The sequence below is a fragment of the Colletotrichum fioriniae genome (assembly GCF_027942845.1).
Source record: "Colletotrichum fioriniae strain IMI 355084 chromosome Unknown scaffold_1, whole genome shotgun sequence".
In the NCBI taxonomy this organism is placed as follows: domain Eukaryota; kingdom Fungi; phylum Ascomycota; class Sordariomycetes; order Glomerellales; family Glomerellaceae; genus Colletotrichum; species Colletotrichum fioriniae.
The window spans coordinates 4,589,336-4,613,477 of record NW_027076837.1 but is presented as its reverse complement, the minus strand read 5'-3'; the positions used below and the strand labels follow the sequence as shown (position 1 = coordinate 4,613,477).

General features: G+C 49.9%; 6 protein-coding genes across 6 annotated transcripts; 3 read left to right on the top strand and 3 right to left on the bottom strand.

The window, feature by feature from the left end:
* Nucleotides 1–4,089: 4,089 nt before the first annotated feature.
* Nucleotides 4,090–4,822, bottom strand: N0V96_001160 (uncharacterized protein; the record flags this gene model as incomplete). Its single annotated transcript, XM_053196858.2, has 2 exons — nt 4,090–4,572; nt 4,814–4,822. 2 exons carry the CDS (start codon nt 4,820–4,822, stop codon nt 4,090–4,092), a joined length of 492 nt encoding a protein of 163 aa, XP_053045785.2.
* A 774-nt stretch (nt 4,823–5,596) lies between these two features.
* On the bottom strand, nt 5,597–7,443 carry N0V96_001159 (uncharacterized protein; the record flags this gene model as incomplete). Its single annotated transcript, XM_065756149.1, has 3 exons — nt 5,597–5,737; nt 5,808–6,629; nt 6,691–7,443. 3 exons carry the CDS (start codon nt 7,441–7,443, stop codon nt 5,597–5,599), a joined length of 1,716 nt encoding a protein of 571 aa, XP_065615389.1.
* A 4,048-nt stretch (nt 7,444–11,491) lies between these two features.
* On the top strand, nt 11,492–13,528 carry N0V96_001158 (uncharacterized protein; the record flags this gene model as incomplete). The annotated part of the gene is made up of 7 exons (XM_065756148.1): nt 11,492–11,815; nt 11,874–11,969; nt 12,032–12,151; nt 12,203–12,325; nt 12,405–12,760; nt 12,813–12,953; nt 13,015–13,528. The coding sequence occupies 7 exons, from the start codon at nt 11,492–11,494 to the stop codon at nt 13,526–13,528; spliced, it is 1,674 nt and encodes a 557-aa protein (XP_065615388.1).
* Nucleotides 13,529–16,002: 2,474 nt separating this feature from the next.
* Nucleotides 16,003–17,861, bottom strand: N0V96_001157 (uncharacterized protein; the record flags this gene model as incomplete). Its single annotated transcript, XM_053196862.1, has 5 exons — nt 16,003–16,118; nt 16,186–16,418; nt 16,474–16,767; nt 16,819–17,243; nt 17,301–17,861. The coding sequence occupies 5 exons, from the start codon at nt 17,859–17,861 to the stop codon at nt 16,003–16,005; spliced, it is 1,629 nt and encodes a 542-aa protein (XP_053045789.1).
* Nucleotides 17,862–20,010: 2,149 nt separating this feature from the next.
* N0V96_001156 (uncharacterized protein) lies at nt 20,011–21,110 on the top strand (the record flags this gene model as incomplete). Its single annotated transcript, XM_053196863.1, has 3 exons — nt 20,011–20,270; nt 20,565–20,894; nt 20,948–21,110. 3 exons carry the CDS (start codon nt 20,011–20,013, stop codon nt 21,108–21,110), a joined length of 753 nt encoding a protein of 250 aa, XP_053045790.1.
* Nucleotides 21,111–21,833: 723 nt separating this feature from the next.
* ERG11_1 (Lanosterol 14-alpha-demethylase) lies at nt 21,834–23,551 on the top strand (the record flags this gene model as incomplete). Its single annotated transcript, XM_053196864.1, has 2 exons — nt 21,834–22,055; nt 22,223–23,551. 2 exons carry the CDS (start codon nt 21,834–21,836, stop codon nt 23,549–23,551), a joined length of 1,551 nt encoding a protein of 516 aa, XP_053045791.1.
* Between the last annotated feature and the right edge of the window lie 591 nt (nt 23,552–24,142).

The following is a 24,142-nucleotide window of genomic DNA, read 5'->3' as shown; positions in this document are numbered from 1 at the left end:
CGTTGCCGCCATAAATGCCGGCCAGAAAAGGGGTGCAGCGAGTAGCTTAGTCTTGATCTTGATGGTCTCGATGGCCTCAATGTCATGCAAAACCTCTGTTACGTACTGACGGAGGTATCGATGACTGAGTAGTCTGACGTTCTGGGAGAAGTAAATAATGAGAGCGTTGTGAAATGAACGTGTTTGATGGTAAATGATACCAAAGCTCGTGCCAATGTCGGAATCGCGATACCGAGTGAGTTCCAAGTCGAGTGGCCAGTCAAAGATGTTTTTTTCAATATCATCACATATTTTGTCCAAATCTTTCGGCATCGATGCGATGCCAAGTTTCTCTCTTGCGGCATCGACCTTGTCAACAAGATCAATGGTTCTTTGAAGTAAGACCAGCAAGCTTTGGGGGATGCCGTAAATGCACTCATATGAAGCCATTTCGCTTGCTGCCTGCGCAGGGCCAGAGTACGTAGATATTGTATCCTCGTCTGGGAAAGGAACGGTAATGGTGGAGACCTGTTGACTTGGGGAGCGAGACACATGAAGACCATCTTCTCCAGATGATGGTGAAAAGCGACATGTGTTTATCCTCAAGGGAGCGGTGCTTTCGTAAATAACGCGAAGGTAATAGTATATCCTATGCAAAGCGCGAGCTTTTGAAGACAGCCTGGACTTCCCCCTGCCCATGTGGATGATGAGCTGTTGAGCGCCGTCTAAGTGAACACCACAGGTGCTTGTGTCTCCTGACATAACCTAGCTTCTGTGTTAGTAAGATATGGAAAGATTTCATCGGTATTTATCAAGGATCAAAGAGACTGGAGTGGGTGTAGTAGACGTAGACAGGCAGATCAAGCACAGAATTTCGTTCCTCATCTATGGAAAACTTGATAACCTTTGTTGCGTGGAGGGGTAAAACTGAATAAAACTGCAACTCACGTTTATCGTAATCATCGACAACATTGTTGCTAAGAACTCCTTGTACTTGGGTCTTCCTGGCGTGTGGAGGTCAACTTCCACAGCTTGTTTGAGTAATCCAATTGCATTATAGCGATAGAGAGTGGCTGCTTCCACCCACTTGGACTCTGCTTCCTGCCTTGTTTCTGATGCCTGCACATTTGAGAAGTAGTAGGCACTGACGGAGAGCAGTGCATTTCGAAGGGCGTTGCGGATCCTAGATGTTGTGCCCATCACACTCAGCTCACCGGCTCCCTGAATAGCTCGTGGCAGATGTATTGTCTTCCAGGGACTTTTCGCATTATCGATGACGCAAAATATGTTGACTACTCTATGCATGTAGTGATGCATCAGAAACCGCTCTCGTTCAGAGATCAATGCCAGTGGTGGATTTGCAAGCTCGGTGGGGACGTTGCTCCAAAGCCACCGCTGATGTGTTGATGAAAATGACGAGATTTCGATAACGGGTTCCTCGCCTTGAAGGTCATCTGAATGATCTACGGCAAATTCTGTACCTAAAGTACCTATCTCCGTCTCTGGATGCTGTTGCACATGCAGATTGCACAACTCCCAAGCTGCTTCAGCTTCGGAATGTGAAGGCGATGGCAAAGTTTGCTGTCTTTCGGGACTTGGCACACTGGGAGAGGAACTGTAGAGAGCCAGGTCTATGCCCACAATTTGCTCAGGCTCTTTATCGCAAGCCTTGGTTGCCGTGAAAGTATCTTGCATCAGTAAAGTGCCGGCAGTGATCCGAGAACCGATGATCGATGGTGCCCTTGCACCAAACACTCCGAAATTCTCTACGTTGATACCCACGTCATCGCTCAAGTTGGTTGCCGATGATGGTTCCACAGAGTCAATGAGTTTGAGGATCCCTTCGACCTGACTCCATGTCAGAACTTGTTCAGCGGGTGCTACATAATTCTTAGTTCTGCGTGGAGAGGTGTCTGTGGAGATCGGAGAGCTTACAGACTGGAACTTGTCGCCTTAGAGATCTAAGCGCTGATGCATCGTTCGCCAGTCCGATAGAATCTGACGGGACCGTAGTCTCGGGATGCAGCCATTGAAGCCGAACACCATAACCTTGGCAGTCAAGTCCCCGTACTTTGCATGGAGAGCAGTGTGGTTTGGCCTCGTCACACTTTACTTTTCTTGAGCGGCATGTCCAGCAACCAGTGAAAGTCTTGGTGCGCTTTCGACCGAGATACGCCACAGGCCTCGGAGAGGACATCGGTCAAGTTGAGGTTGACAGCGATCGAGTTGCTGGCTTCTCCTACCCTTGTGTGAAACAGGAAGCTGAGAGCGAGAGCAGCGGACTACTGGATCCCGTCCGACCGACTTCGTAATCTGTTGCTTTCTTGGACGACCCTGGTCTTGGAGATAAACACGGGGCCCCGGAAAGTATCCGGGAGGAGATACGGATAAGCTTATCATGATTCGCGAGGCCGGCGCCGATTGGAGTGGAGACGATGATAAGGCAGGTAGGAGTAGATCCCGCGATGGAAGGCGACAGCGAAGCTAGCAGCTAGTCGCAGTTGATTACCAGATGCAACATGTTCGGGTCGATGGTCAAGGACATCAAGTCTTGCTTGGAATTTGGGCAATGTTCACATTCGTAAAGAGGACTATTGCTGGATAAGAAGCGTGGTAAACGAGCCACCCGGTATTGCATCGCGAGATAAGCAAGATCGCATCTAGTTCACCACTGCATTCGAGTCCGACTACGAGGATTCTATGTACCAAGCACAGGTTTCACCTCAACCATGTCGACAACAATCACTATGGCCGCTGCATATAGCGAAACTATCACACAATCATCGGAAACTCTGGCAACACCGCTAGCCGCCGAAAAGCCTGCGGAAAAATCAGGAGTGACAGCCCTATCGACAGGCGGCTATGAGTTTCCCGGTATCCCAAATATCTCGGACCCGTACAAGAAGAGACAATGGCAGCTCGAGCACATGGCTGGCGCTTTCAGAGTATTTGCGCGTAAAGGGTTCACTGAAGGAACCAGTGGACACATCAGTGTTAGAGACCCAGTAGACCCAAATACTTTCTGGATCAACCCGTGAGAGTCCCTTAGAACCCGTTGTTATCTCGAAATACTTGCTTCTAACACCAAATCAGGCTTGGAAAACACTTTGGAATGCTCAAAGCTAGTGACATGGTTCAAATTGACGAAGAGGGTCAAGTCATCGGTGGCAACAGGGCAGCTGTCAACGCAGCAGGCTTTATGATCCATAGCGCCATTCATAAAGCTCGCCCTGATATTCATGCGGCCTGTCATACACATTCGCCAGCCGGAAAAGCCTGGTCAACATTTGGAAGACCGCTTGACATTATCAGTCAAGACACTTGCAACTTTTGGGGAATTCAGGCTGTGTACAGGTCTTTCGGTGGTGTTGTTTTGGAAGCTGACGAAAGTGAAAAGATCGCGGAGTCTCTGGGTGAAAAGGGCCGCGTCATTATCCTTCAAAATCATGGCTTGTTGACGACTGGAGGCACGGTTGATGAGGCAGCGTATCTTTTCACCCTGATGGAGAAGTCATGCGAGGTTCAGATTATGGTGGAAAGCACAGGTCTCCCCAAGAATATGATCGGGGCAAAGGAGGCTGAGTTCACAGCCAAAGTCAATGCTGATCCGGTATGTAAAAAAGCCTGCGTGATACTCAACCTCGACAAGAATAGCTGAAGGCTAACTCCGATTGAACACATAGGAGACATTATACACAGAGTTTCAACCCGACTTCGAGTATGAAATCTGGAAGTCGCGTGGAGAGTTGTGCAAAGGAGAGTAAAGATTATGTCCGAATCTTTAGTGCCTCTCAAGATTCGTGTATACACGATGACAATTGGACTGTTTCCGGCCGGCCTTGAAAACTTTGATTAGTGGCGCACCTGTTTTGATTTGAGACGGCGTATATGATCGCCGACATTGTGTTTTCCGAAGGTGTTCTCCGAAGGATGTGAAGCGGAGGTGATCTCTAGGTGATGCGCGGGCCTGTATTGGATGTCGTGTTTTCTTTTGGTAAAAGCGAATGATTGCTTGGTTCTTGAACATCTTGAATCTCTCTGTCCAAGTAAAAGTCATTGTATTATATGTTGCGTACGTCTATCGCGATGTAAGCTCTGTGATCCTACGACTCATGCTTTCCCTGTTAAGATCTTCCGGTGGACCTCCACCCAGTTCTTCTCTAGTTCGCCTTTTACAACGCCCACAAGGAAACGGGAACAGTGAGCGTCCACAACCTCTTCTAACTCGAGACTTCCGTCGCTCCCCTTCCGAACACGCCACCGCGTTTCCAAAAGGACGCTCATGGGACAGTGAATTTTGACGAAACTCCCATCCGGGGTAAAAGTAAATTCGTACTCGCTGACGCTCTTCTTCTCCAACATGCCCTTGGGCAGCGCCTTTGGGAGGTTGGTAGGCACCGTATCCGTGATCGTGTAACACTCAGTGACGGCGATAGAATCGACATCGTCGGGGACAGTGGGGGGTACTTTTGGCGTGCGGGGCGTCCAGTGCGTCAAATTGGGGTCGCTCTTGATGTGGACTTCCGCATTGTGGAGGTGGGAGAGGACCTCCTCGCGCGTCATGTAGTCGGGAATCGGTGTGACATGAGTCAACTGGAATGATGTGGTGAGCATTTTGGATGTACAGGTCGCTATGGACGCCGATGTGTCTTCGGAAAGATGTTAAGCTGCCTCGAAAAATCCAGACCTCAGAAGTGACTCGCAAAGAAGTCTACAAGTCGGATTGGGCAGATAAGTCAGTAGATGCCGGCGAAAGGGAAATTCAGAATGAACGCAACCGCTAGCATTCATATCCTCAGACACGTTTTTCAGGCTACGTATTTGAACTACTGACCACATACATGTACAAGACAATCCCATCGATAAGCGCAACATCCAATGTCAAAGTCGCAACCTCAAGGGCCGTTGGTCGAAGTCAAAAGAGGTATGATACATCTAACGTATCAAATCAGGCATTCCCAGAATCCCGAGTCCATCGTACTGGATCGAATTACAGTGGCAGCTTTCCAATTGATACCCTGCACTTCCCCCACAAACCGAGATTACCGAGCGCCCATCAACAAAAGCCAGGCATTATCTGTATCTGCTTGGCTATTGCGACAAACACTACGGTACCAATGCTTCGGAAGGGGAAACCTTAACTCACTGCGCCAGTGAAAAGATCGGCCGATTGTGAATGGATGAAGCTTGTATGCCATGCCGGTGGGCGAAACACCAGGCTGATGCACAGAGGCCGGCACCGCGCGACAGCGCTCTCGTCCCTTGTCTGAGCGGCATGGTCTTCTAGAATGGCAACCATGCAGAAGCCCGGCGCCGCTACATACAACACCGTGAGCTGTTGGTAGTGGACTCTTGAGCCAGATCCCAGCATTCGGGGCTGATACCACGCTGCTTATAAGTTAGCGTGCAGCAATAGTGATATGGTCTGGTAGTAGAACATGATATCTCAGATTATAGCTTCAATGGAGATAAATGCTTACCTCTACTTCAGTAGAAAAGTCAAATGTTTCGTATCGGCAAAGACATACCTTCAAGCCCGTGTAATATTATCGAGCTTATTAACCAAGGAATACATGAGGTAACTAGAGGCGTGATACTAGACCGCCTTGAAGACCTTTCACAACTTCCGCAGCCGCCCGCTCTCCACTTCGTACAGCGCCTTCCATGTATCCCTTCCATTCACCTGCGGTTTCTGTTCCCGCGAAATGGATATCACGATACGGCTCCCGAAGCCCATCTCCACCAAGCGTGTCAAGAACTCCAGGAGTGAGTGACGTGCAAGGGCATCCCCATCCCGAAAACTCATCGTTAACCCATTCGTAGAAAACCATCTGCTTGAAGAGCCGACGAATATTCTCAACACCGTACAGTAGGCTCAGTTGCTGCAGAAGGCTGCTCTCTCGCTCGGCGGTTGCCGTTGCCGCCCATGCCTGGCCAGGCTCGCCGGCCATGAAACATGTAAGTACGAACTTTTTGTCTGCCGGACTGCTCGTGTCACGGATTACAGAAGCAGGGCCGACGAAAGATTGTGCCAATCCGCAATATCCCTTCTCGACCCAGAACGGGGTGCTGAATTCCATCATAGCTTTCGTGTAGTACCCGTATGTTTGGGACTCGATCCAGGCCAGCTTCGTATGGGGTAGCGCCGGCTGAAATGAAATCGCTTTGAGGACGGGGCCAGGTAGGGTAGTGATGACCTTTTGCGCAGAGTAGACCTTACCGCCAGCTTCGACTTTGACGGAGCGATTCTCGTTCTGTACAACAGCCTGAACGGGGCTAGAGAGACGAACGACACCTTCAGGCAATGAAGAGGCCAGCCCTCTAGAGAAGAGCTGCGTGCCTTGCCGGACTCGGAGATACTGTCCTCCATCTTTTCTATCCGACCGCATCTGCAACAGTCCACCGCCCGACTTGCAATAGTTCAGGAAGTACAGTGCTGAGATGTCTCTCGGCTCTTGACCCAACATGGCCCGTGTCCACACAGTGGCTGTGGCTAGAGCAACACTATCAGCACCTCGGGATTTAAGGTAGGCCTCGAATGTGAGAGAGTCGAGAGATGTGTCCCTTGGTCTGAAAACGTCAAGGGCTTGGCAATCTGCTTCTGCCATGTCTCTGATCTGGGCAAGATGATCACGCGTCGTTTCGCTGAACTATTTCCATGACAAACATGTGAGGAATGGTCATATCTGACAGGGTGTATTTGAAACTGACCTTGGGCAGCTCCCCATACGGGAAAGGACTGCATTTGCCATCAAAATCTTGAAGAACACAATTACCCTTGGTGTTCTGCTCGATCAACTCGGCGCCATATCTCTTCGCAAGTTCATACATCCTGCTTTGGTTCGTGTCGTTGATCCACGCCGCGCCGAGGTCGAATACCCCGTTATCCCTGCCATCCTCCATCGGTTGGCTCCACGTTTTGCCGCCTACACGATCTCGGGCCTCTAGGACAACGCAGCTTAGCCCAGCCCGTCGGACCTCATGAGCAGCAGAAAGACCCGCCAATCCCGCACCAATGATGACAACATCGACAGTCTCCTGCCCCGATGGGAGGCTTCGAGGAACTGAAAGTGCATCTGGTCGAGCGACCACGGCGTTGATCTCGATTAACCAGCCCGGCACCGCCAATTTTTGTACGGGAACAAGCGTCATTGCGGGGCGGTGCGTTCCCAGGAACCGCTGAACGTGGCGGGCGTGTTGGCGCTTGGAGGCATCGTAGTCCACAATGTAGAGAGTCAAGCTTGCAATGTTTGATACTGTCGATCCGGCAGCTATGATTACTTTGCGTAAGTTGAGCAGTGCGAGGTGGATTTGGGAGTCGTAGTCTGACGGCACCTGGCCATCTTTGGTGTTGCCGGGCAAGCCTGATACGTGCACTAAGGAACCAGCACGCGTGATTGTTGCTGGAGCGTAGTATGCCGAGGACGTGTTCGAGAGGTCGACAGTTTGGATGAGTTTGGTCATCTTGATTGCCTGGAAATGGGCACGTTGCTTGTGTCTGGTCGGGCCAGGGTGAATTGGGCTGGCTTTTCAAAGATTGATCACCGTCCCCAAAGGCGCTGGTGAGAGTCTATGTCGTCTCTGGATGGCTTCACAAGTGTCGCATTCAACAGGGAAGTGTTCTAAGACAGAGAGCGGTATCAATCTTTCAGAAAAAGACACGAAAGCGACATGATGGTCGCGATACCGGACGTTGATCCAACTCATGGGCTGTGCCACTCCGTTGGCTTCTGGAATAGGCATCCGACAGCGATCGACGACCCCGCTCAGTTGCGATTGCTCAGGTAGCCAACGCCAGGGCTTGACCACAATGAACTGTCGGGGGGGCCTGGGATTGCCCTATCAACACGGCGACCCCTCCCCCAAAGCTGCGCCCACCAGTTCAGTCAACCCCAAGGAGACGTGAGCAAGGTTAAGGGTGCCATGGTGCATCTATCCCGGCAGGGTATTTTCTCCTGATCGGATAATACAGCCGATTGCCCGCGGGCGTTGTTATCTCGAGAAGGCACCCCGCAATCCTTACCCTTTCATATCTACGGAATGCAGCACCGAAGCAGCCAAGCATTCGAGAAAGGTAGACGATGAACAGGCTCTCTAACGAATACGAAGTCACCGAACTCTAGTCTGTCTCGGCGGTTCCTTACCCCTTAGAGTCCAGACCAAGTTGTTGGTCGGCTACAAAGGGAGTCTCACTATTGGTCTTCCCGTATCAACGTACACGGTGATAGAACTTGACGTCTTGTAAGGCCGATTGAAATATCACACAAAACGTCTACTGGCATGAGCGTGGAGACTCGACACAATCCTCACCATTTGCGACACGGTTTCGATCGAAGTAATTTACCCCAGACTCCCGCCACCTCGAAAGGTACAACCTAGAAACCTTTTGTGTAGGTACACATAAGTACTTAGACAAGATACTCCAAGAAGGCATTTGGTGATGGCGAAACGTTTAAGTCTATCTACTCAAGACTCTGAAGCAAGTGAAAAGTCTAGCGTCTAGGTCTAATTGTGCGCTGATCCCCGGACAATTCCTTGTGTCTAATCTACTAAAAGATGAAACTCTATTCCTTCAAGATGCGGTCAACCAGCTTAGTTGCCTGTAACACTTCTTCATCTTGGAAGTGCTTTCCGACAAGCTGTAAACAAATAGGCATGTCGTGGAAAAGGTCGGCGTCATCTGCACAACATCACACCGTCAGCAATCGCGACAAATGAACGAACTCCAGTGAGCTATGGGGGCTGACTTACAGGCCTTCCATTCTTTAGCATCATATTCATTCCGAGGTGTGTAGTCTTCTTCGGGCTCGTCAATGGATTTGTCAACTTTTAGTCCGCTCGGCAAGATGGCTGCTGGTTGGTCGAGCACGTTCCAAATGGCCGTGTAATTCCAGTACTCGGCGCCGCCTTGCAACACACCCGCACCAACGTATGCAGGACACAGTATGACATCCACGCCTTTGTATCTCATTAGAGCATGATAATCTCGCCGATATGCCTCTCTCCGGTAATTGAGGTCCCAGTTCTCTGCGACTGTAAGAGGCTCGTCTTTTGAGAACCTAAAAGCATGCTCGGTAAGTGGGAGGACCGGCTCGCCACTTTCAGCAAATGTGTCGAGGTACGGCTTGGACCCTTGAGGAAAGTACAGGGCGGACTGACTCTAGTTAGTCGAGGTGAATCTTGCACATAGAACCTATCTAATGAAGAAAAGAAAAGAGAGCCTAGGTGAAGGAACAAAAAAACAAGGCGACTTACCACTATTTCCCAGCCGCGCTGGTGGTCAAAGGGTTCCCAATCTACCACTTTCACGCCTGCCTGTTTCAATTTGTCCGCAGCTGAACTAAGAGCCCGCAGAACGGGAGGATGTGGCTTGACGAAACTTAAATCCGCTCAAGTCAGTGGCAAAGATAACAGAAGACGAAAAAATAGACATACCCATCATCAAACATGATTCCCACCGTGAGTTCTTTCCTGATATTGACAGGTCTCCAAGGCACGGGAACCAACATGGTCTCTGTATCCCACGGTTCAGCTGCGAGAACAGCACTCATAAACAGATCCAGATCATCAACGCTCTGGCCCAAAGGTCCAACCACACCCCGGATGCTCTCTTGGCCAGATGTGATACCAAAGTTTCCAAGGTTTGGCACGCGCAGAGCCGTCGGTCGAAGTCCATAACAACCGTTGAAGGCGGCAGGAATGCGTATACTGCCACCGATATCTGTGCCCACGCCAATCACTGAGCATTTTGCGCCGACTGATACTCCTTCGCCACCGGAGGATCCTCCAGGCGAACAAAGAAGGTTGTGTGGATTTCTAGTTAGCCCGGTGATGTTGTTATTGCAGTCCAGATGCTATGGAGGAAAGGATGTTAGCTTATTTGCACACTCTCGAACTTTATTGTCATAAGTAGAAAAGACTGATATACCCACCATGAGACTTTGAGGTTGATTCGTTCTAACATGAATAACTGCTCCAGCCTTTTTCAAAATCTGGATGGAAAGGGCGTCTTCGAGCGGAATGTTTGTGATCTTTGATACAAACCCTGCGTGAGTGATATGGCCACCCATACCGATGTGTTCCTTTTAGAAGCGAGTTAGCAACCGGATGTCTCCATACGGGAAGGGAAAAATCAACCTTGACTGATATTGGGATGCCATGAAGAGGGCCGGCCAACTGGCCTGTTTTTTGGAGGTGCGCATCAAGCTCCCCAGCCTTCTTCATAGCATCATCTGCTAGAATCTCGGTGGCAAAGTTGGTCTGCCACGTGAAAACCTCCGTTAGCTAGGAATATTATGTCCTATACCATGTGAATTATTCATACCAATTGCTGAATGATGGTTGTCTTTTTTAGAAAAGCCGTGACAACTTGTTTCACAGTCCATTGGCCGCTCTTGTACTTTTCTAACAAGCTTGAGGCATCTTGCTCAGTCATCCGAATTTCCTCCGTAGTCAAAATTCCAGACTCGGCTGGGACATTAAGCACATTTCGACGATCTTTGGGAGGAACTTGGCCGCTTGGCAGTTCATATTGCTTGGGTATTGACTTTTGCTGGATGTCGATGCAGACTTGTGCGAGTTCCCGCCAGCCTTTCGGAATTGCGGTGATTGCCATTGTGGGCGAACTTCGGAATGGTTGGGGTCGGGATGCTGTCTAAGTTGCGGTCACGTTGCACAGCACTTCAAAGCAAGACCACAAAAACGAAAACATAGCACAAAACAGCTGCTTGACTTCACAAATATCATTTGCCCACCTCTAGAGTACACGTTGTAAGAGGCATCCTACCTTATCTGAAGCGATAATGTCTTCCCTATCTGCCATTCCCAGATAGCGCCAAACTGAGCTCTGTCGGCCTATCGCTGTCAACTGCCAACTTGGTCTAGTGGTGGGCCTTGAAGCCTCTATCCTAGTGCAACATCCCGCACCCTTGTTTTTGGGGGGCTCCGCTCTATGCGGGCGGTTGACGACCCAGGAACGAGGAGATGTAAGCGCATATCTTTAAGCGGATCCATGGTAGATGTCTGCTATCGTTATCCAGGGCTCTCCTAAAGCGTGGCGTTCAACGTTCGCGTGCCTCTCGGGCGTCGTTATCTAGCATTCGGCACAGTTCGACTGTCAGTCATCTCGTGCGGGACGCCCATGGCAATGTCCGAGACTGAGAACCTGGTTGTCTTATCATTATTCCCGGCAAAGTGACGCCTTGGCCAACGCAGGCTGTTATAAATGCAATCCGTAACTCGCTGCATACCGAGATAGCTGAGTGCCGTACCCGGGTGGCTGATGTATGCATCTAGTTTGGTTGAACCGTTCCTGGGGATTGCCATACCGCGTCAACGTTTCCACGAGTAATGCTGATAAGTAGCTGAAGTCGCACATGGATCCCATCTATTCAAGAACACTCTTCTACTGATTCAAATACCTCCTACGCCAGCTGCCATCTGCGCAGGACGTCTGAAAGATAGACACAGCCGCATCATTTGAGTCTCTTTGGGGTTGACAGACAGCAACCGAATGGCTCACGCAAACCCCGCTCAGACTAATGGCGATGGCCTCCCTCCTGGCACCACCAGACTCATTGACGTGGACGGCACCGTCATCAGCAAACATGCTACCGGATCCGATGAGGCGGACATCGTCCTCATTCCTCGCCCGTCGGAAGACCCAGAGGACCCATTAAATTGGACAAAGAAGCGAAAATGGCTTGCGACATCTTGCGTCTTGGTTTACACCGTCATGATCGCAATCCCGAGTAGTGCTGTCTATTCTGTCGTTACCCCCATCAGAAAGGCAACTGGATTATCGCTTTCAGATATCAACAATGGCACGGGAATCATGGTGAGGAGAGTCCGAATCTCAACTTCGGTGCAATGCTGACATGTTACTCTTGCTCTAGTTTCTGTTCTATGGCTGGGGTTGTCTGATCTGGCAACCATTTGCGCTTCAATATGGGAAGCGACCAGCGTACCTGGCGTCTCTTATCGCCAACATTGTAAGTCCTTCGAGCGAACCCAGCGTCCAAGGTGGAATCATTCCTAATGTCTCGGCTCCCAGATTATCCTTGCTACCGCCCCGATGTGCACCACGAAACACACATATCTAGCTAATCGCATCCTACTAGGTCTATTTGGGGCTCCGGTGGAATCTTTGTGCGAAATTTCCATCACAGATATAGTAGGAACCCAAGCAGGCCCCCATGAATGTGCTCAACTGACAATCGAACAGTGGTTCGCGCACCAGCGCCCCAAATACCTTGCACTCTACGGGTGGGGTCTCTCAATGACGGGAAAGCTCGCCCCAATGCTTTCAGGCTTCATCAACGTGGGCATGGGTTGGAAATGGACTCTGGTAAGTCATGTTCTCTTGCAGCCTCGCGCCCCCCTCCCTGACGCACCTGGCGCACCTGGCTAACTTTCGCCTTTCAAAGTGGTGGTGTTCTATTTTCAACGGCATTGCTCTCGTCTACTGCTTCCTTTTCATGGAGGAGACCAATTATGATCGTCCTGCGAGGCTTGTCGAGGACAGAACATCCTTAGGCCATGCGGCCGGAGCTCAAGAGCAACACAACGGAAGCGATGCGGACGAGAAGTCTTCTGATAAAGCGGGCGAGAAAAACTTGACAAATGCCAAACCTATTGATACCGAAACCGGACAGATGATCTATCCTCGCAAGACTTATATCCAAAAGCTCAGTGTCAAGGACAAGCCTAGGCCCAATCGCATGTTGGATATCGCACTAGGTGGACTTAGAGGCTTCACATACCCCTCAGTCGTCTACGCAGGGTGAGAACTTGCTTCTACAATAAGTTGAATCCAGAAGTTAACTTTTGCTTAGCCTGATGTACGGTGCCAACAACTTGGTATGGTCGGGTGTGCAGAATGCTACCGCTGGCACTGTCTACACCACCATGTACGGCTTCTCTACTGCCGGTGTAGCAGCGGCCTATGCCGGAGGCTTACTTGGTACTATGGTTGGGTAAGTGTTCCCTGCATACTTCCCAAGATAAAAGAGATCATTGACTTACGCGTCTTGACAGAGGCTATTACTGCGGCAAGGTTGGTCGGCTGCTCACGATCCGCCTCGCCCGACGCAACAATGGAATCTCCGAGTCGGAACACTCCCTCTGGCTCTTCTCCGCATCAATGTTCCTGGTCCCGTTCAGCATGCTCCTGTACGGTCTGGGTGTGACCTACCATATTCACTGGATGGGTCTCGTAATCTCCCAGTTCACCCTCGCCATCAACAACGCCCTCGCCGTGGCAGGATCCCTCGGATATGCTATCGCGTCGTATCCGCAGCTTAGCGGTGACATGATTACCACATGCGTCATCATCCGCAACACCATGTCGTTTGCAATCAACTATGGAATCACTCCTTGGTTGAATCACATGGGATATCGCGATACCTACATCATTGTTGCCGCGATTGGATTCGTCTGGAATGCTAGTATCTTTGTCATGACCAAGTATGGTAGAACTATCAGAGAGAAGAGTGCAAAGAGGTACTGGCGCCATGTTGCCAAAGCGCATGCTAAAGGCCTCAGTCACTGAGTTGCGGTGCAACCACGATGCTCGTCGCCGATTGTTGTTTAATTAGTACCATAGAATGGAAAAATATCATGAGCGCTGTATACTTGAGCGACTATCCCCCAACAATCTCCCACCTTCTCGTGTTGTAAGTTGGATACGGAGGCGTTCGCCCACATCCCTTCATCACAACGAACAAGTCCTCTCAATAGCACCTGTCACCAAAGACTCTCTCAGAATCTCGCCACCTGGGTTCCGACAATCAGCGCGCATAGTCCAGACTCCTTCCAGATCATCGAGAATCCTTTGAATTTCCCCATACCCCATACGCTCTACCATTTGCGTCAGAACACCTCGTATCAACGAGATATCCTCAGATGAGGTAACGGAGTACCCAAGTATCAACATCGGCCAAGCACCCAAGAAGCACCGAGTCCACGTTTCATAAGCGGCTGGTCGACGAAGAATCTCAAAGGCTCGCTGCACTTGCCACCTGGGTGCACTTAATGCTTGCTGTTGTGGGTTCCATCTGTCCTGCGTATTCCTTGAAACCTGGGGCGTTGACATGTGGTTAGAGAATGAAGACTCTGCGACGTAGTCTAGGAGCAGCGAAGCGCCCAAAACGAAGAGAGTAACAGCGTCTTTGTGGAAGCTCGTCATAGACGAAGGGTATCTGGCTGCGCCATCGTCTACCAGTACGAGGCCTTCCCATGTTTCTATCTCCTCTCTCATCCGAATCACGAACGCTTCACTCGGGTGCTTGGGTGAGTTGAGGAAGTCAATGAGGTCCGTTATTAGACGGTATAACGGCAGTGGTAAGCCCAGTACGGGGCTATCGCCTTCGGATAATATGTCGATAAGTTTCCTTGTGTTGAGAACATGTTCGGATCGATCGAGAAATTGTTCATCCACATGGAAGTTGGGCGCGAATGGCTTTCGCATTGCAAGCAGGAATGCCTGATAAAGCACGCTCTCGGTATTGATTCGGTGTAGAGGCCTCGACATTGACATGGGTGAGTAAGTGTCTTCGTATCTGAGCTTGAGCAGGTTCATAGCGCCGTCGACATGCTTCCTCGCGTCTAAAGTCTCGTCGGGCGGCCCCCACATCTTTCGAAATAATGAGACTGGGATGGAATTTGAGACTCAAAAACAACGGGGAACTTACATCGTACAAGTAAAGATACACAACGGTGGTCAGCAGGGGATCGTCCGGCCCCTTGGCGGATGCACCCAAGTCATGGAGAGCACGGTTGACCAGTTCCACGGCGCGGAAGTAGTACCCCAGTGCTGCATCGTGATACTTTCTTGACCTCAAAAGCATGTACTTGTTTGAAGCACACGCAGCAAGGACAGCGCATTTTACGCTTTCTGAGCGAAGCATCATGCTCATTACCTGCGACCCATAGCCTTCCAGGTCACTTTCCCTCACTGTGGGGAGTAAGAGCACCGAGAGAAATACGTTAAGATAGTGGTGGCTCAGTTCCTGTTCAAGGTCCGGCAGCTCTCTCAACTCGAGAGAGATGGTGGATTCCTCGCTACAAGAGGACGGCGAAGGTAACGTCCTATCATCAGAGAAAGATCGACGAGATCGGTGACGTCTGTCATACATGTCGTCGGAGGATGGCCACATGCAACTGCGTCCTGAAGCAACGCAGGCGCGACATACCGGTTTCTCCTCGCCACATTTCACTCTTCTCTTCCTACCTGTTCTGTATCAGCAACGTTACCGACGTCCGATAGGTGAACAGGATGAACTTACAAGTAGAGCACCCGGTCTTCGTTCGCAATTTGGCTTTGGGCATTTTGACGCATGTATAATGTACATGTATTGATGCGCTGAAATCAGCAATCGGCAATGACGAAGCATATACGCCAGCCCCGAAGCCAGGCTACTCCAAAGACCCGACGAAAGAGATTGCGCAGGATCGGCATGTCTTATCATGGGAGGTCGGATGTACAACCCCGCATGAAAATCTTCCTAACATTCTTGGTGGGTCGGTCGGCTTATCGTGTCGCTTGGAGTAGCTCCCAGTCCTTTGCGGGGTTAAGTTGGTCGCACATGTCTACAACCTAGAACCTTGCACACCCTTTGAGTTCGTCTGTGGTATATAAGGCATTCACCCCAGGCAGTTGCTCAATGAAAAACATATTCTTTCGCACAAATGCGTGTTGTCCGTTCAGATTGACGTCTTGGAGGGGCCAGGATTCTGGCTCACTTGTCAAGTCTGCAATCTGGAGGATGACTTCGAGTATTGATTGGCCGTCGTGATGGGTTCGTATTATCATGGTGGCGTTGCAAACTTTGGCTCAGAAATCTAGTCCTGAGCTACGCTGCGAGGGTCCAAATTGAGCAATCTACCTATAAAGGGACTTATGTTCTCTTGATGATTGGAATATATGTGGTCGGCAATGATTCAAAATCATTTAATTATTCAACGGTAACTCCAAATCATCCAAACAGGGATTCATTGCAAAATGAAGGGCCAACCAAGGTTACCTCAATTTTGGATGATCTTCGTCACTAAATCTGCTGCGGCCACTGTCTCCTCATCCCGGAAGTGTTTGCCGGCGAGCTGTAAGGCAACCGGGGCATCTACAAATGCTTCGGGAATATCTAAGTTTTGGTAAATATCAATAGCTCAACCGAGAAAGTATAGCCACAGGGCGTGTTATAGTCTTACATTTCTTGTACTCCCTCTCATCGGTTGCTGAGCGAGGCTTGTAATCGGCATCAACTACGTCAACCGTAGGATCGGCATAAAGCCCAGTTGGGAAAGTGATACTTGGTTGATCCAGAATATTCCAGATGGTCGTGTAATGCCAGTATTGAGGAGTGCCGCACTTCGCGGCAACGCCGACATAGGCGGGGCAGAGGATGAAATCCACGCCGCGATCTTTCATCACCTTATGATACCTGAAAGCCAACGGTATCAGCTATAAGCCAAGATAACGAATATGATAGTCCTTACTCTTCACGGAAAGCTTCCCTTCGTAAGTTGAGTTCCCAGTTCTCTCTGATGGTGAGCGGCTCCGGCTTTGAGTACTGGAATGCCCACTCCGTAAGTGGTGCTACCGGCTCACCTCCTTCTGCAAGGACCTCCTTCTGTGTCTCGGCTGCATCTGGGAAATAGAGAAGCTCAATTATCTCGGCCCCTTCGCTATGCTTGTATGGCTCAAAGTCTACAACTTTGACCCCAGCTGCCTTAAGCTTGTCGACAGCGTGCTTGAGGCCACGGATTACTGGAGGATGAGGATGAACCATTCTGAATAACTAGTATCAGTGCCAATTCAAAGACATGGGTCAAATCACCTACCCATCATCCCAAATAACACCAACAGTAAATTGGCCTGGTTGATATGGCTCCATCTTCTTCCAGGGCAGAGGAACCAGAGAGGTCTCTTCGTCCCAGGGCTCTTGGTTAAGTACAACATCTTCAAAGAGCTGAATATCTGAGATGCTGTTCGCCAAGGGGCCCAGGATACACTTGATGCTCTCTTGACCTAGGCCTGGCAGGCAAATGCCCTTGTAGGGATTGCGCAGAGCCGTTGTACGAAGGCCATAACAGCCGCAAAAGGCCGCCGGTCCACGAACGGAACCCCCGATATCTGTGCCGAGTCCCAAGACAGAGCCACGAAGTCCGAGGCACGCTCCTTCACCGCCACTAGAGCCGCCCGATGTGAGGTTGCGATTGTAAGGGTTGACTGTTGTGCCGTAAATGGGATTGCTGCAGTCCAGGTGCTGTAGTACGACCAGTCAGTCTGGTTGTCTCGGAATATCATGAACGACGTGGCTCACCATGCAACTCTGTGGTACATTGGTGCGGACATGGAAGACAGCACCCGCCTTCGCAGCCAGTCGAAGAACAAGAGCGTCTTCTTGGGCAATATTGTCCGCCCAAGCCACGTAGGCAGAATGCACAATCTTCCCTTTGAGTCCGATATGCTCTTTGATAGAAATCGGCAGACCATGCAGCGGTCCAACGATCTTTCCAGTCTCCTGAAATTTCGCATCGAGCTTTGCAGCAGCAGCTAAAGAGTCGTCTACCAAGAACTCGGTCGCAAAGTTGGTCAGCTGATGAGCCACATGGGCGCGCTTGAGAAACGCTGTCACTGTCTCAACGGCGGTAAGCTTGCCAGCGGCCATCCGGCTAACTAGCTCGGTGCCGCTACATGCCGTGATCTCCTGCTCCTGTGGGGTCAACAGTTTGCATGTGTCGATGAACTTGGAGATGTTCAGCTGGCCTGGAGGAGGCAGGTCTTCAGGGGCCAAGAGCCATTTCGGATTGAGAGAGTCTTTGAGGATCTTCCTCAACTTATCGGCCTTAAGTTCCCACCGAGCTGGTGCAAGTGAGCCCATGATGGATGATGCACTGGAGAAGATACTGGGACGAAATGATGGAAGTTGATGATGGCGAAAGAGGGTGTACTAGGGGAAACAACCACCAGACGTCAGATATGATTGGGATAATGTCTTTATCAATGTTCCTATTCTAAGGAAGGGAGGGAGGGGTAATCAGCAACCCGACCGTTCCCCATTGACTGAAGATTGGAACTTATCCAACTTTACATGCACATCGACCGATGACTTATCGCCGCTGGTTGTGACGACAGCGTACATAATCTGTTGGAGTCTGGAAATGGATTCCCCTCATCAATGCAGCTTTGTCTCCCTCGGCCTAAGATGGATATATGGCCAAAACAGGTACTAGTAGACAGGACTTGGCGCCACAACCTCCTCTTGAGATACCGCAGTTGGAGTACCCCCTCGGCATGCTCTGCCGATCTGGTGACATTCTATTGCTGTCGCATCAGGCAAATTCTTTTGTTGTCGCTGGTGTCTCCTCAAGGATCAGATTATCACCCCAACAAGAGGACGGGCTTGATCCGTGCCTTATCAGAGTTGGCTCCTCTCAATCCCTCGCAAATCCAAGTGATTGGCTGGTTCACGGCATTTAACAGCAATCAGCCGGTGCCGAACTCTCGTAATTCTCAGTCATTGGCTATTTTCTTATCCACACCAGTTTGATGCATGTCATAATCTGCTGGTCGTTGTCAAGGTAGCAGACAAAGGAGGCAGAATTTATCCTCACACTCACACTCATCATTTGGTGCATCTGCAACCCTGTAACAGTGTAACTACGACAGTGCAGGGCGCAGCAAAATTGCTGGGCGCGCAGAGATCAAGTCCATCTACCCCATCGTCAAGTCACCCATATGGTGGAGATTACCCCAGACTCAAGGGCCGACCCATATGAGATAAGTTCGTAATTACACATGATTGGCTCCACTCAAGAAAGTTGCGGCCGCCGCGTCGACCATGGTCCCTTTAGTTGCTACCATGCTTCCCATGTGCTTTATCAAGAAGATGTTTATCTTCTCACAATGAAACTTGGAACATGTGGTCAAAGTCTGATATCACCCGTTCCGGAATTACTTCTCAGCTTCATTTTCATCAGTGTTATCAATATCTGAGCAGAAGATAGATAGAGTCGATTGTCTCTTCTACATATTACCTACGTTTACTCCCTTCTCGGAACCCTTTAGTTTACTCCATGCCTCACGGACCACGCAAACTTTTCCACAAACCTCTCTTTCAACATCGACCATGGGCTCTGACACGGTCGGAACGGCCCCGCCGCCGGGCTTCATCCCTGGAACGGTCCATTTGGTAGATCTTGAGGGTACGATGGCCTCACGGCACGCCGAGGGCAATGGGAAAGACATCGTTCTAATTCCAACGCCATCCAATGACCCGGACGACCCTTTGAATTGGAGTTCCCGCAGAAAATATCAGCTCCTAGCATGCATCTGCGTGTAAGTCGACTCCATCCAGCGACTCTTTTGCACTCCTTGGAGCTAATCAGACGACATTTTCCTGCAGTTACTGCCTCGCCGTTGGCATTGCATCAGCTGCGATCTACTCTGTCCTTGTACCGATATCCACCGCGACCGGTCTGACTCTCGCAGACTTGAACTCTGGAACCGGCTATATGTTTCTGGCATTTGGCTGGGGCTGTCTGATATGGCAGCCGCTTGCCCAGAAATTTGGCAAACGTCCAGTATACTTGTTTACTCTGCTGGGAAGCATGGTCAGTTCTCACACAATGTCGGCTGATGCTAGTCTTCGACCTGACACTAGGCAACCTAGGCCATCATGTTGTGGGCTCCATATGCCACCACGGGCAGTAATTGGATTGCGAATAAAGTATTGCAGGGAGCCATCGGTGCCCCCATAGAATCTCTGTGCGAGATATCCATTGCTGATGTGGTACGTGAAGCGTTCATATATACTTTAGATACCTATCTTAGTATTCTTACCTTTTGTATCTCAGCTGACCATGCAAAAAGTGGTTCACACACGAGAGAGGCACTTACATGGGCTTCTATGCCTTGTTCTTAGTGGGAAGCAATTTTCTTGCACCAGTCATTGCCGGATTCGTCAATGACGGCCAAGGTTGGGAATGGGTCTTGGTGAGTCTTCGAATCCGGAGGTTGCATTCGCTCCTATGGCTGACTCCGAAATCCAGTACTGGTGTGCTATCTTCTGCGGAGCTGGCTTTGTCATCTGTTTCTTCTTCATGGAAGAGACCAATTATCAGCGTGTGGACGTGTTGACGGCTGAACCCTACCAAGTGGACTACACACCATCAGCACTTGAGAAGGGCTCCAAAGACCCATCCGACTCAGATCGAGTAGCGCCTGTGCAGACGCCTCCCAGCCCCGAACCAACTATGACAAAGAAGTCATACCTTGACAAGCTCAAAATGTTCAGAAAACAGGACATCAATCATCACGCCTCACTTGTAGAGATGGTGGTCAGACCATTCCTTTACTTCCAATTCCCATCAATCGTATTCGCAGGCTTCATGTATGGAGCTGTTGTTTGTTATTTCAATGTCTTGAATGGTACTGCATCGTTGATTTATCGAGCTCGCCTTACAATTTCAGATCAAGCATTGTTGGATTGTCATACATATCATGTTTGATCGGCGTCGGCATTGGGTAAGTAACGTTAACCTGTCTCTCTCGCTATGGTATAGTCTCTAATGCGTTTCTTTAGGACAGTATACTCAGGCCTCTTTGGCGACAAGTTCGTCATATGGAAGGCACGCCGTAACAACGGAATAATGGAACCTGAGTTTCGATTGTGGCTCTTCACAGCACTGTTGATCTGCATCCCAGGCGCTCTTCTCCTCTGGGGCGTCGGGGCTGCGCACGAAGTCCACTGGTTTGGCCTTATCTTTGCAATGGGGGTCTTCGGCGCAGCCATTACTGCTGGCAGTCAGCTTTCGATCAGCTACTGCATTGACTGCTACAAGGAGCTGGGCGAAGATGCCATTGTCACCGTCATCCTGATCCGCAACACAATGTCTTTTGCTGTTTCCTATGGGTAAGTCGCCATTAATCTGTTGGCAAGGGGTGTATCTGGCTAACTGGCATCAGCATAACCCCTTGGGTTGAAAACATGGGGTATCAAAACGCGTTTCTAGTTGCTGCGTTTGCTGCTCTTGCGCAGATCTCGTCATACTTCGCCATGATCAAATGGGGTCGACAGATCCGTGCAGCGAGCGTCATCCGGTATTGGAAGTACTGCCAGAAAGAGTAGAGAAACTTGAAGTGCAACAAGTCTAATACCCCAAGAGAGACTTGCATTTGAATCCTTATCCATCATGTATTCTAAGTAAAACATGCATGTAAGGGTAAACACTAGAGAAGTGGATATGGGTAGACCAAGATCCGACTTGCATGAGATCCAACCTGCTCCAAGTTAATACCTTACCTTAGGGAGCAAGATCTGAGTAATGGCGACTGAACCGCACCGTAGTCGCACAAGCTTTATGAAACGTTGAGATTGTGCATTCGTCAATAAAGATGTTCTAGGAGACCACAGTGATTCTCTAGTGCTTATCCCTAGGCCCACTGGTCTCAACTGAAATCAGCAGCGCCTACGGCTTAATGGAGGTGGGTACGTACCTAATACGAATACGAACCACCTTTGAGCTCCAGGGTCATCAATGAAAGCAGGAAACTCGATGTGGACATCGCCGTTACTAACACGTCGAATGCCTGTAGGTCCAGACGAATACGAATTCGAGAGGCATTGGGTGTTGTCAGGTTGCTGGACTTGGCTCCAAATCACCGACGGAGTTTTGGGTAATTGCCATTGCCTACTACCGACACAAGTACGAGTTGAAAAGAAATCTCGTGGTCTTGCCTGACCAAGCTATCGCAATGTTTTGTGTTAGTCCAGACACAGTCCTCGTCCACTTCTTACCGACAAACCTTTTTAATCATTCTGCAAAATATCGACAAAGTCCAATCGCTGAAAATGGCAGACTCTTTCAAGGCCGTAGACCTATCGAGTTTGGCCACCATTGCCTTTTATGGCTTCATCGGGTTAATCGTCTCGGTTCTGGTCAATGCCTGCCGTCAGACGTTTTTTCACGGGAAGAGCGAACCGCCAGCTGTGTTTCATTGGATTCCCTACATTGGCAATGCTATTTCCTATGGCATGGATCCCGTAGCGTTCTTCGTCAAGTACCGTGCTCAGGTATGTTCTATCAGAGTCCCGCGCAGGATATGTATGAGCTCTCGACGTTCATTTCGCTAACATTTGGTGAGTACGGTGATGTCTTCACTTTCACCCTTTTTGGGAGGAAAATGACGTGTTATCTGGGGATCGAAGGCAACGACTTCATTCTCAATGGAAAGCTACAGGACATCAACGCCGAAGAAATTTACGGCCCCCTCACAATTCCCGTATTTGGGAAAGATGTTATTTACGACTGCCCTAACTCAAAGCTCATGGAGCAGAAGAAGTTCGTCAAGTTTGGACTGACACAAAAGGCTCTGGAATCTCACGTCCCGTTAATTGAGAAGGAAGTGGTGGATTACATCAAGATGAGCCCTGCATGGAAGGGGTCGTCGGGTGTTGTTGATATTTCTACCGCCATGTCTGAGATCACGCTGTTCACAGCAGCGCGCTCATTGCAAGGAGAAGAAGTCAGGCAAAAGCTGACGGCTGAGTTTGCGGGATTGTACCATGACCTCGACATGGTAGGTGCCCCCTATTCCGTGCCCCAATCCATATATGGCTTCTCAAGATGCAAGGATGATACTGATAGCGGGGCCATCCAGGGCTTCACCCCAATCAACTTTCTCTTCCCTTGGTTACCTCTACCCCGAAATCGCCGTCGCGATGTTGCCCATAATAAGATGCGAGACGTCTACGAGGATATCATCATTCAACGTCGTAAACATGGTCTCGAGTCCGACGACGAGTACGACATGCTCTGGAATCTCATGAACTCGAACTACAAAGATGGAACGCCGGTGCCCGATAAAGAGGTTGCGTGCATGATGATCACACTACTCATGGGAGGTCAACACTCGTCGTCCTCGGCAAGTGCATGGATCATGCATCGTTTAGCCGCGCATCCCGACATTGCAGAAGAGCTCTATCAAGAGCAAATACAGAATCTTGGCCATGGAGACAAACGACTACTCTCACCAATGCAGTATTCCGACCTAGACAAGCTGCCGCTTTTACACAACGTCGTGAAGGAGACCCTTCGCCTACATGGCTCCATACATTCCATTCTTCGCAAGGTTATGAACCCTCTGACCATCCCCGGAAGTCCTTACGTGGTCGGCACTGACAAAGTGTTGCTGGCCTCGCCAATGGTAACTGCCATAAGCGACGACTATTTCCTGGACGCAAAGGCTTGGAATCCTCATCGATGGGATGAGCCCCAGCCTAGTGAGGACATCGTTGATGCCAACGATGTTGTAGACTACGGCTATGGTGCAGTTTCCAAGGGTACCAGGAGTCCTTACATCCCGTTCGGGGCGGGGCGACACCGCTGCATTGGCGAGAAATTTGCATACTTGAATCTAGGTGTCATTGTCGGCACTATCGTGCGCAACTTCAAATTGGGCACTATGGATGGAAGAACAGGCATCGTGCCGCCGACGGATCACACATCTATGTTTGCGCGCCCGGTTCAACCTGGGCTCATCCGTTGGACTCGCCGGGAGTATGAATAATCGGCGCCGAACTGATACAATTCAGGAAATCGAACATGACGTTTTCCCTTTCTGTCTTTCTGTCTTTCTATCTCTCTCTCTCTCTGAGGTGAAAAAAAAGTGATGATACGTACTCTCACTCAGGAATCTAGGCGTTACCTAGCTATAAGACCGCACTTGCCTTTGAGCAAGAGAAAGTTTATTGGCCCATCTTATGTCAAGTGGACAGACTCAATTGACATGACTACATGATGCTTGTTCCAAACGAGGTCTGCGGTAGAACAATAAGGCTAATCATCGGGTCAGATCGAAGCTATGAGATTTGGTCTGAGCACAAGACACAACCGCCAACACTCCATCAGTGAACCTTGTTACGAAGCGCAAGCAAAAGTAACAAAGTTGGAACATGTTCCTAAAAAGGCAACGTCTAGACGATCATCCGAAGCTTTGCCGACTCAGCTCTCAAGCCCTGAAACCGTTAATAATCACTGACACCCTCCATTCCAACTCATTAACTTACCCCAATGTCATAAGGTAGTCTAAGGAAGCAACATAGCAGCCAATTTTCGTTCATGGTGACCCTAACACCTCCAAGTATGGCACCCAACACGA